The sequence below is a fragment of the Lampetra planeri genome, chromosome 25 (assembly GCF_965212315.1).
Source record: "Lampetra planeri chromosome 25, kcLamPlan1.2.h2, whole genome shotgun sequence".
NCBI classification, from domain to species: Eukaryota; Metazoa; Chordata; class Hyperoartia; order Petromyzontiformes; family Petromyzontidae; genus Lampetra; species Lampetra planeri.
In genome coordinates, this window is record NC_136131.1 from 8,619,246 (window position 1) to 8,631,629 (window position 12,384).

At 47.1% G+C, this 12,384-nt stretch overlaps 1 protein-coding gene across 4 annotated transcripts; it reads left to right on the plus strand.

Annotated features, from left to right (window-relative positions):
* Positions 1–415: 415 nt before the first annotated feature.
* LOC144727404 (uncharacterized) lies at positions 416–11,199 on the plus strand. 4 transcript variants are annotated; one of them, XR_013587378.1, is made up of 5 exons: positions 416–533; positions 3,184–3,779; positions 4,767–4,893; positions 9,531–9,627; positions 10,218–11,199. XR_013587378.1 is itself a non-coding variant. In XM_078606198.1 (5 exons), the coding sequence occupies exons 2-5, from the start codon at positions 3,440–3,442 to the stop codon at positions 10,523–10,525; spliced, it is 840 nt and encodes a 279-aa protein (XP_078462324.1). In that variant the 5' UTR covers positions 416–533; positions 3,184–3,439; the 3' UTR covers positions 10,526–11,199. The 4 variants fall into 4 exon arrangements, 2 of the variants coding, with proteins under 2 accessions (XP_078462324.1, XP_078462326.1); XR_013587379.1 differs by having other exon boundaries at positions 4,808–4,893; positions 7,201–9,627; XM_078606198.1 differs by having other exon boundaries at positions 4,799–4,893.
* The last annotated feature ends 1,185 nt before the right edge of the window (positions 11,200–12,384 follow it).

Genomic DNA, 12,384 nt, shown 5'->3' on the forward strand with positions numbered 1-12,384 from the left:
CTACGCAACGCACCCGGCCACCCGAGTTCAATTCCCGCTCACGGCCAACACCGGTGACGATTATCTGAACCGGTCATGGGCCTCCCCTAGATCGACTCAGCCTCAAATGAGTACCCGGTGCGGTGTGTAAACATCGCCACTGGGGGGAGACAAAGGCGGCCGGGCGTGGTGCAAGCCACCCGCCCCCTCTCGTGCGCCACCGTGACCGGCCTTCATAGGTGCTCGCTAACAGCACCTGCACCCAACAATCTGTTCGGCTGTACCGGGGGGCGGTGGGGGGGTGTCGATCTTTGTCTCTGCATTCTCAGTCATGTGTGGAGTTGGGGGTTGGTTTGCAGGATCGGTTCCGCCAAGAGCGACTGTAATAACCCCGCGTGGAATTTAGGAAATCATTAATTTGCCTTTGGCACTGGAGCCGCGTGCGTTGCGCCCTTTCGCATCTCCACGCACGGTGAGCGGTCGTTCTCTCTCTCCAGACGGATATCCAACCGTAACTAGCACCTCTCCCGAGGGTCAATCAAGCGAGCTTCATGGTAAGAATGCTCATGTATGCTGTGCACACTCACACACATACAAATGCACATGGTCACACACACACACACGAATGCGTACCGTACCAGGTGACGCGTTTAAACTTTCTGGCGCATCGTTCGTAGCCCATCGTGATAATCGGAGGTGCGGGGGAAGAGGAACAAACTATGGGTCTCTGTGTGAGTCTGTGGGTCTCTGTGTGAGTCTATTGGTCTCCGTGTGAGTCTGTGGGTCTCTGTGTGAGTCTATGGGTTTCTGTGAGTCTATGGGACTCTGTGAGTTTGTGGGTCTCTGTGTGAGTCTGTGGGTCTCTGTGTGAGTCTGTGGGTCTCTGTGTGAGTTTGTGGGTTTCTGTGTGAGTCTGTGGGTCTCTGTGTGAGTCTGTGGGTCTGTGTGTGAGTCTGTGTATGTGGGTCTCTGTGTGAGTCTATGGGTTTCTGTGTGAGTCTGTGGGTCTCTGTGTGAGTCTGTGGGTCTGTGTGAGTATGTGGGTGTCTATGTGAGTCTGTGGTTCTCTGTGTGAGTCTGTGTGAGTATGTGGGTCTCTGTGTGAGTCTATGGGTCTCTGTGTGAGTCTGTGGGTCTCTGTGTGAGTTTGTGGGTTTCTGTGTGAGTCTGTGGGTCTCTGTGTGAGTCTGTGGGTCTGTGTGAGTATGTGGGTGTCTATGTGAGTCTGTGGTTCTCTGTGTGAGTCTGTGTGAGTATGTGGGTCTCTGTGTGAGTCTATGGGTCTCTGTGTGTATGTATGTTGAACTTCTTTCGCACCGTACGTAACCAACCGTGCTCATCGGAGGTGCGGGGGAAGGACAAGGCCATTGGATGCGGAGCTAATCGAAGGTGGGCGCAGGTGAAAGTAAACTCTGTGTTTTGGTCTCAAAGGGACATGAAGAGGGGGGAGAGTGAATGGAGGGAACTAAGCTGTAGATGAGCGGCAAAAGCTTTCCACCGTAATAAAGATTCTGATTCTAACTGTAACATCATATTATTGCGCACGATGGCAACACCGTCTGTTCAGGGGCTAAATGTCGAGGTCTTGCTGCTGGCCGTGACGAGAGGGCTTCAGGAAAGAGTTCGTGTCGCGTTGATGTTCCTCCTACCAGAGGTGTGGACTCGAGTCATGTGACTTGGACTCGAGTCAGACTCGAGTCATGAATTTGATGACTTGCGACTCGACTTGGACTTGCATAACAATGACTTTGTCCCACCTATGAGATGTGGACTCGAGTCATGTGACTTGGACTCGAGTCAGACTCGAGTCATGAATTTGATGACTTGCGACTCGACTTGGACTTGCATAACAATGACTTTGTCCCACCTATGAGATGTGGACTCGAGTCATGTGACTTGGACTCGAGTCAGACTCGAGTCATGAATTTGATGACTTGCGACTCGACTTGGACTTGCATAACAATGACTTTGTCCCACCTATGAGATGTGGACTCGAGTCATGTGACTTGGACTCGAGTCAGACTCGAGTCATGAATTTGATGACTTGCGACTCGACTTGGACTTGCATAACAATGACTTTGTCCCACCTATGAGATGTGGACTCGAGTCATGTGACTTGGACTCGAGTCAGACTCGAGTCATGAATTTGATGACTTGCGACTCGACTTGGACTTGCATAACAATGACTTTGTCCCACCTCTGCCTCCTACTCTGCTGAAGGAACGCAGACTAGCAGTGGGCGTCCTGTGCTGTCCGGAGTTTTGGCTGCATGACCACAATCGCACCACTGTGGCTCGTGTCTTTAGTTTCCCACGATGTGCGCATCGGCCTGTTGGAGATGGGGGTTGATGGTACACCAGTAAGTACACCATTGCGTATGCCATTGTCACGGTGGCGAGGTGTTAACTCCCTCGTCTGGTCGTGGGTTCAATCCCAACCCTGACGCTTGCTATTTGGACTTTGCGGTGTCTCTCTCTCCCCGTGGGCGCGGAGATTTTTCTCCGGGTCCTCCGATTTTCCCCTCCACATTTACAAACACGCGTTTAGAGTATTTGACCGCCATAAATTTCGACACGATAAGCCACTTAGTTGAGCTATCATTTGTGATTGCCAGGTCGCTTCTGTGAGGCATCTTACCTGGTAAAACAACAACTCTGTGATCTTGATACGAGTGATGATGTTGCAGCAAGAGTAATGATACAAGAGTCGTGAATAGCTACCAGTTGTGATGACGATCATACAAGATGATGGCAGCAGCATGATTGATTGGTCTTGTTGGTACTATTATGATTACGCTGATTTACAAAGGAAACCCTGAGTCTCATGACACCTTTTCAGGAGGGTCCTGTCAAGTTTTTACAACTAGGCAGAGTGTGGTGGGGTGGACTGGGGAGGCGATGGTTTGTTACGTGGTTTCCAATCAAGTATGGGGTCATTTGCGATGCAATTTTTGTTAAACTTGGACCATGACGCTGGCGGTGCACGATGGCCTGCTCTTGCAAACGACGTCACTGGATCTTGCACCTCCACGACGGAGCAGACGGTGCGTTGTATTTAGTTTGTTTGTTTATCACGATGCTGCGGGTGACACATATACGCCTTCAAACATGATTTTCAACGGAGATCAATGATGATGACGGTGACGATGATGATACTGCTGCTGCCAGTAACACCGCTCACGATGTACCACTCCCCGTTCCCCAGCTTGACCTCGGGGTCTCCACGAGGTCCGGCGAGGAAGCCTCTCCTCCTCATCTCGTCTCGCTATCGCCACGAGAGCTCCTCACCGAGGGTTGAGTGGAGGTGGACTAGAGAGTGAATTATAGGCGGCGGGCTTCGGGGATCAATTCGGTCGTGGGAGGCTGAAGGCCCTCTGTGTGTATCTCGCCAATCGAGGCACGGACAGAGGATTGAGTTGCGGGTTGAGCGGAGGACGGGAGGTGGATGGACCAGAGGTGAAATGGGAGCAGGAAGCTCGAACCCCCGAACCAGGGTCCGTCGCATCGCCGTTTCCCAACTCCCCCCAGCGGCAGCGACTGGGGACCCCGCGACGACCCCCAAAACGGGACCCTTCGAACGCACCCGCGTCCCCTTTTCGCCCGGCCACGCCGCCACCGCCGTGGGGGTCCGGCCGACCGGGGTCTCAGCGGCGTGGGGACCTCCTGGGGTACCGGCCGGGGACCCCCGAGCCGAGCTGCCCAGGGTCAGGGCTCCCCGAGGGATGGAGGAAACCACGCGACACGCGGGCCCCCGAACTCTGCCATCTTTGCCCCGACTGCTCCCGCGAAGCTTTGGTGCAGGTGAGCGAGAGCTTGTGTGGCGTGCGTGTCTCTCCTAAGTCGACTCAGCCTCAAACGAGTATCTGGTGTGGGGAGACGCTCGCTTATGTCACTTGTCCCAAAAGTCTGTGTGCGTGGTGAGGTGTCTATGAATGTGGGTGTCTATTTATGTTTCGATTTAAAGCTTTCGTGACTGCAGGGATCTATATTCTTGGTTCTTTCGGTAGTCACGTAGAAGGGAAATAATAAACTAATACAAATTTTACAATAAGATTCTCACGACGTTTCGATTGCAACACAAGCAATCATCATCAGGTGTGAAACCCACAGCAAGAAAATTTAGAAAAAAGTGCGTTTTTATTATTATTTTATTATTTCCCTTCTACGTGAATTTACCGAAAGAAACAAGAATGTGTCTATTTATGTGTTTGTCTTTCAGTCTATTGCCTCGCCCAGGGGGCGGGCAACCAAAATAACAAACAAGAGTCAATTTGACTTAAAGCTTTCGTGACTGCAGGAATTAATATCATTTGGATCTTTGGATAAACCCTTCATAACTCCCTCCCTGCCTTAGCAGCGCTCCCACCATATATTCTCAGCAGCTCTGCCGCTATATTTTTTCACCTGATGACGATTGCTTGTGTTGCGATAGCAACTTCGTGATATTGATATTATTTTTATTATGTGTTCTATCCACGTGGCATTACCGAAAGAGTCAATTTGTTTCGAATTCGGTAACAATTTTTTTTAAATATTTCAAGAGCTGCAATGCATGTGAATACAAGACGGTCCTTAAAGATCCACAGGTTTCCTACCCCTGGCCTAGACACTCCACCAGAGACCCAGTTTGTCAATCTTGTCTCGTCGACACACCATCGGAGACCTCGTCAAAAACCGGTCTATCCGTCATTGACGAGCCACTCCATCAGAGGCCGGTCTATCAATGAGACTCCATCAAAGACTTGGTCTGCCTGTCTGTCTTCTCGTCTCTCGTTTAACAATCTGCAGCGATATTCTCTCTTTCTGTTTGTCTTTGTGAGCAAATGCAGTGGTAGCGATTGCTCCGGATGGCGAAACCTCCACAAAAGCTTGCAGCAGCAGCATCATTCACGCTCACCCGCCTCGCCTCGTCCAGGTAATAAACAACAACAACAATCGGCCACTGTTTTCGATTTGAGACGCTTCCCGAGCAATGAACTGTTCTCGCCTTCCGGTGACGACGCCATTTCCTGTTTGGTGCATCACTTCCTCTTCTTGGTTCTTTCGGTAAAGTCACGTAGAATTGAAATAATAAAATAATAAAACATAATAAAATAATTCTCACGACGTTTCGGCCACAATGCAAGCAGCCGTCCTCAGGTGGAGAACAGGCCTGTCTTCTCGACAGACCTGTTCTTCTCGACAGACCTGTTCTTCACCTGAGGACGGCTGCTTGCGTTGTGGCCGAAACGTCGTGAGAATTATTTTATTATGTTTTATTTTTATTATTTTATTATTTCCATTCTACGTGACTTTACCGAAAGAAACAAGAAGATGAATCCTTGCAGTCACGAAAGCTTTAAATCGAAAGCATCACTTCCTGTTGACCGGGGCTAGGGTCATGATTGATTGCGGTCGCGTATAAATTGAGGCTGGAGAAACCGGAAGTGGTTGCAGAAGAGGTGTGGGAGTACCCACGCTTTTTTAGTCTTCGGTTTTTTCGGTAAAGTCACGTAGGTAAAAAATTACAATTAATAAAAGTTAAATAAAAAATGAAATAAAAATCACGACCTGAAGACGGAAGCTTGTGTTGCCTCCGAAACGTCGTGATTTTTATTTTATTTTTTATTTTACTTTTATTAGTTTACATTTTTTTACCTACGTGACTTTACCGAAAAAACCTAAGAATATGAATCCTTGCAGTCACGAAAGCTTCAAATCTAGAATTAATACCCACGCTTTACCCCACCCGTCGACGGACTGTTGTACGTCTACCGATTCGTGCTGCTGGGTGGACAGAGGCGGAGAGATTCAGAAACAATTGGCCCCATTGTTGCAACTGCCACGCGGGGGATGAAATCAAACCTGCCTTGGATTGCAATAACAGATTCTCTTTTGCGTTGTACCGTATAGGTTGTGACCTACGTACAACTTTAAGATTATATATGCATAACTTCACTATATGGCATATCCGATGAAGTACAGTAATTCCCCTGATTTACGTCTCCCCCTTTTGTCGTTTTCGAAATACATCATCACTTTTGATTTAAAGCTTTCGTGACTGCAGGGATTCATCTTATTGGTTCTTTCGGTAAAGTCACGTAGAAGGGAGATAATAAAATAATAATAAATTTAAACAATAAAATTCTCACGACGTTTCGACTGCAACACGAGCAATCATCAGGTGTGAAATTTTCTTGCTGTGGATTTCACACCTGATGACGATTGCTTGTGTTGCAGTGGAAACGTGAAAATTTTTGTTTCGATATATTTTATTTTATTATTTCCCTTCTACGTGACTACTGAAAGAACCAAGAATATACATCATCACTTCATTATTAATACCACTACCTGATTTGCGTCGCCTCGACTCCACATTTACATCACTGCCCTTGATTTACATCGTTTAAGTATTCGTCGTCACACCTCTTAGGAACGTAACTGATACAGATGGAATATCTGATCATTTAAGTCAGGGGTCCTCAAACTACGGCCCGCGGGCCACATGCGGCCCGCCGAGGACATTTATCCGGCCCATGGTCACTAATTGGGCTGCGCTTGTGAGCACTAATTGGGCTGCGCTGGTGAGCACTAATTGGGCTGCGGTGGTGGGCACTGATTGGGCTGCGCTGGTGAGCACTAATTGGGCTGCGCTTGTGAGCACTCATTGGGCTGCGGTGGTGGGCACTGATTGGGCTGCGCTGGTGAGCACTAATTGGGCTGCGCTTGTGAGCACTCATTGGGCTGCGGTGGTGGGCACTGATTGGGCTGCGGTGGCGAGCACTGATTTGGCTGCGCTGGTGAGTACTGATTGCGCTGCGGCGGTGGGCACTGATTGAGCTGCGGCGGTGGGCACTCATTGGGCTGCGCTGGTGAATGGTTCAATGGGCCAATTGACTGGACTTGCCCCCCAGGTCTAAGGCTGCCAGCCCTCCCCTGGCTGCGCTTAAAAGGCTCTCCCTCCCTCAGCTCCCTCACTTGCCCCTCGGCTCCACTCCCAGTGATATTCCTGTGTGCTGGGGATATACTGCGATCTGTGAACAAAACTGCAGGTGTAATTAACTTTTTAATGGCACCCGCACCAGTGTGAGCCTGGGGTAAAAGCGGAGTTCCCCCAATCAGACTGCATTGATGGGCAGTGCAGTCTGTATGTCTCTGTGTGGGCAAAGTTATTGCTGGTATATTGTTTTTGTAGCACTGTATATATATTGGTATTTTACTAATAGCAATTTTGACTCCCTAGGAAACAATGATGTCAAGAAAGAGAAAAATTGACTCGGAGTGTAGGATATTCAACGAACAGTGGACTTATGATTACTTTTTCATGCAGTACAAGGAAAGAGCTGTGTGTCTGATATGCCAGAATATAGTGTCTGTGTTCAAAGAATACAATTTACATCAACACTATGAAACTCAACATAAAGATAAATATGATTGTTTGGTCGGAGAAGTGAGAAAAGATAAAATATTAAAACTGAAAAATACATTAACAACTCAGCAAAATACTTTTGTGAAGCAGAAGCAGCTAAATATTTCATCACTGCGAGCAAGTTTTCAAGTTGCCAAGCTAATAGCGTGCACTGGCAGACCATTCGTGGAGGGAGAATTTGTTAAAGAATGCCTTCTTTCTGTTGCCAAAGAGGTGTGTCCAGAGAAGGCCGATTTATTTAGTACAGTGAGTCTTTCAGGACCTACAATTACACGGAGGATTGAAGAAATGGGAGACAATTTGCATCAGCATTTGCAAAACTCCACAAAAAAACTTTCCTATTTTTCCTTGGCACTCGACGAAAGCAATGATGTTCGTGATTCTGCACAACTTCTAATTTTTATTCGTGGGACGAATGACTATTTCGAAGTCACAGAAGAGCTTGCTGCACTGCAAAGCATCAAAGGAACAACTACAGGAGAGGATATCTATGAAAAGGTTTGCCAAACTGTGAATGGTTTGGAGCTGAATTGGGCTAAACTAGCCAGTGTGACAACTGATGGTGCTCCTAGCATGGTGGGGTCTAAGAAAGGAGTAATTGCTCGCATTAACCAAGAGATGGACAAACATAACCATTCTCATCCAATAGCCATACACTGCCTCATCCACCAACAAGCGCTGTGTAGTAAATCACTGAAGTGGGACTCTGTTATGAAAATTGTGGTATCTTGTGTTAACTTCATTAGAGCTCATGCACTAAACCACAGACAATTTCAGGAATTTCTGTCTGAACTAAATGTTGACTATGAAGATGTTCTGTACCACACAGAAGTCCGTTGGCTGAGTCGAGGGAGAGTTTTGAAACGTTTCTATGACTTACTTCCACAGATTACAGTTTTCTGCTTTCAAAAAACAAAGAAGTACCAGAGCTCAATGATGCAGAATGGAAATGGCACCTTGCCTTTCTGACAGATGTAACAGAGCTACTCAACAGTTTCAATGTGCAACTTCAAGGAAAGGGGAAGCTCCTCTGTGATATGCAATCACATGTCAAAGCATTTGAAGTAAAATTAGGCCTCCTCATCAAACAAGTTAAGGAGGAAAACTTCTGCCATCTCCCCACAACTCAAAATCTGTTAGCGGAAAAACCATTGGTTGCAATTCCCAAACAAAACATGTGTGGATTCACTGGAAAAATTGCTTCATCTCCATGAACAGGACATACAGCTTTTCCGTAACCCATTTTCTATTGACATTGAAAATGTGGATACAATTTACCAAATGGAACTGGCTGAACTGCAGAATTGTGACTCTCTGAAAGACGCATTCAAGTCAAGCAGCCTTCATAATTTCTATGCATCTCTCCCCTCTGAGACATATCCTCATCTCAGGAACCATGCACTCAAAATGGCAACCATCTTTGGCAGCACTTATGTCTGTGAACAGACTTTTTCCAGAATGAAACATTTGAAATCTCCAACCAGATCTAGACTAACGGATGCACACTTGCATCACTTGTTACGACTATCAGTGACAAATATGGAACCGGACATTGACCATCTCATTAGCCAAAAGCAGACCCATAGTTCCCATTGAAATACTGGCAAGTTTGTTGATTTAACTTTACTTGTTCTTCATTTTAAATATTGTATTTGTTCCCGTTTTGTTTCTTCACTTCAAAATAAGATATATGCAGTGTGCATAGGAATTTGTTCATAGTTTTTTTAACTATAGTACGGCCCTCCAACGGTCTGAGGGACAGTGAACTGGCCCCCTGTTTAAAAAGTTTGAGGACCCCTGATTTAAGTAATCGGTTTCTGTGTCATGGTGTGCCTGTATGTATCTTGAACTTCTTTCGCGCAGTATGTAGGCAACGGAGTTGCAGGGGAAGGACAACAAATTAAACACAAAAAGTAATTCTGAAAAACCGAGTATAAAATTTTGATGATTTGAAAGTGCTTAGCTCCAGTGGATGTCTAATAAAGGAAATGAACAGCGTTCCAGACGGCTGCGGAGGCGCACCCGAAAGCGCGTGATGCAGTGATTGCCTTTGTTCGATGGCTGAGCTAAAAGCCTCTGCGAGGATGACCGTAATCTCGCTTGATGGTTTATTCCTCGTGCGTCCCATCAAAATTTCTCCACAGCGACTTCAGGAGGAGCCGCTGCCCTCGGCCCCGAGCTCGACGCCACACGAGGCCCCGAGCAGGCAGGGTCAACGCGGCCCCGTCTCCAATCTCGGCGGTGAGCAGAAACACCCTCTGAGTGTGTCTTGAGACTCAGAAGGCCTCTGGTTAACCGACTCGGAGGGATAACCGTAAGCCGGGCAGCCTCACAGCCATTGTTACATTCGCAAAGTGCACAAACAGATCGTTCTATGGAGATAATTCTGAAAGTAACGGTAGTTTTATAAGACGTGCCTTATTCGTGGAGTATGACAAAGATTCCCCCATTTAACTTTTTGTGCAAGTGCTGTTAGCCATTAGCACCTATGCAGGCCGGCACGGCACATTAAGGGGGTGGGTGGCCAGCATCACGCCTGACCTCTGTCTCCCCAGTGGCGATGTTTACACACCACACCGGATACTTATTTGAGGCCGAGTCAACCTGGAGGAGGCCCAAGACCTGTTCAGATAAATCGTCATTGGTGTTGTTGGTCGTGAGTAGGAATCAAACTCAATTCGCCGGGTTCGAAGCACAGTGCTCTAACCACTGTGCCACCGCTCCTGACAAACGGTGGTGTGGCGCGTCCCAGCGGTGATGGTGCTCGGTCATCTTGCGCGAAACAACTCATGCGAACTAACTTGCGTGAACTCCACACACACACACCACAGGCCTCGTGACCCGGGTCCCAGATGAACCAGAGGTCACAGGGGTCAGACTCCACGGCGTCCCGATCCGTGAACTCCAAAGCTCCGATGACAGCGAGCTGGACTCCTGGACAAGTAAGCACGATGCGATGAGGAGGGCTACGACGATGACGAGCAGGAGGAGGAGGAGGAAGAGGATGAGGACGAGACGATACGGGCAGGGCGAAGGCACGGAGCAGCGAGGGGCGGGACGAGGCCTGGTGAGGACCCACGCGGAGGAGATCCCGATGATCGACGCCTTCTTTGATCAGCCCCTACCGGCACTCACGTAGGGATCGCTGGGTGCAAGCAGTGGCAAGATGTTACCTACCTCGCCTGGTATACAGGAGGTCGTGGGTACGATCCTGACCCCCGCGAAGCCTGTTGTATATTTGGAGTTTGCCAGTGATTCTCCCCGTAGGTCGAGTGGATTTTTCTCCGGGTCCTCCGGTTTTTTACCTCAACATTTAGAATCAACCGTGCGTTTCGAGTATTTGGCTGCTATAAATTTCCACATGACGATAAGCCACTTTGTAAGAGCTATCATTTGTGATGGCCAGATGGCTTCTGAAATACTGCTAAAATATAACTCAGTGGGCCTTACCTGGTAAAAGAAAAATAGTTAGCTTTTTTATAGTAATAGGTTTTTACCCTTTCAACTGGTACAAAAACTGACACCTTTATACAAGGGATCATGTTTGCAATAACCACAACACAAGCAGTCAAAATGCAAACAAAAAGAAACAACTCTGATAATGATAATGATATGCACTGTCCTTGAAGTTGATTGGTACACACCCGAGACAGCTTTTCTTAGAGCCTAATCTCCATTGGTGTTGGACCAGATGACGCCAAAAGGCATGTTTCTTTTTCTTCTTCAGTGCTCATGAATGAACAATTATCAATTGCTTTCATACGCACCGGATATGTCGATTAAAGCGTGAGGAAAAAAACACACAACTGGCAATGACCCGTGTCGTGAAATGATATCGCGTCGTCGTCACAGGATTTGTGTTCGTGTACGTCTAAATGTAAATTGTACTAAACCGTGAAGAAGACACGCACATCGCTTGGAATGTTCACCACAATGGGAATGAAATTACACACTTACCTGCGCGTGTAACATTCCCTTCGAAAAAAATATATCAAGAGTTTCGGTAAAGTCACGTAGGTATAAAATAAAATAAATCACGACGTTTCAGGCGCAACACAAGCGTCCGTCATCAGCTGGGAAAGCGTGGTTTGCTGACCATGCTTTTGAAATCCTTCATATTAAGTTCACTTGCTTGCGTGCTTACGACCGTGCAAATCTTTCGGTCGTTTTTTAACCCACTTCCCGTGATCCAATCGAGCTGACATTTTGCACACAGACTCGTTGTGCATGACAATTTATTTTTTCCAAAATTTTCAACATTTTAGGAAAAAAATAATTATATTTAATTACCAATTGCTTAATGGTGGCAGGCAATCATCTGACCCATAGGTGGCAGCCATCTCAAGCCAGAGGACGAGAGGACTCTAGCCGCCACGCATATAAAGGATTTATAGTGAAAAACTTTGTTTTTATGGGTTAATTTTTCAACGTGACCGAAAGAACCAAAGAGTATGCATTCCTGCAGTCACGAAAGCTTCAAATCAAGATCTATCAAGAGGTCGACCAACGCCTGCACCACTGCGGGACCTGGGTTCCAATCTGGGTTTTAGCCGCTGCCCGTGATTGACCCGGGTACTCAAGTGACAGCGAGTTGGTGGTCTCAGCCGGGTCACCCATCACAGTTGGGCAGCTGAATGCCGGATTGGTAGCCAGGATCAAAGCTACCCACTCCTCCAAGTGAATAGTCGCTCGACCAGTGTTCTTCACTCATTTGCAGAGGGGGGGCCCACTTTCGCCGATCATCATTGTCAGGGCCACCACACATTTGAAACTATTGGGGTTTGACAGCAGCACGATGATCATGGGGGTTACATTTCAATTTAAAGCGTTCGTGACTGCAGGGATTCATCTTCTTGGTTCTTTCGGTAAAGTCACGTAGAAGGGAAATAATAAAATATTATTATGTTTTATTATAAATAAAACATAATAATATTTTATTATGTTTTATTTTATAATTTTATTACTTCCCTTCTACGTGACTTTACCGAAAGAACCAAG

Coding starts and splice junctions, on each gene's coding strand:
- LOC144727404 (XM_078606198.1), top strand. CDS start 3,440: ATGGGAGCAGGAAGCTCGAACCCCCGAACCAGGGTCCGTCGCATCGCC. Junction 3,780..4,798: donor CCCGCGAAGCTTTGGTGCAG/GTGAGCGAGAGC, acceptor TGTCTTTGTGAG/CAAATGCAGTGGTAGCGATT. Junction 9,628..10,217: donor CCCCGTCTCCAATCTCGGCG/GTGAGCAGAAAC, acceptor CACACACCACAG/GCCTCGTGACCCGGGTCCCA.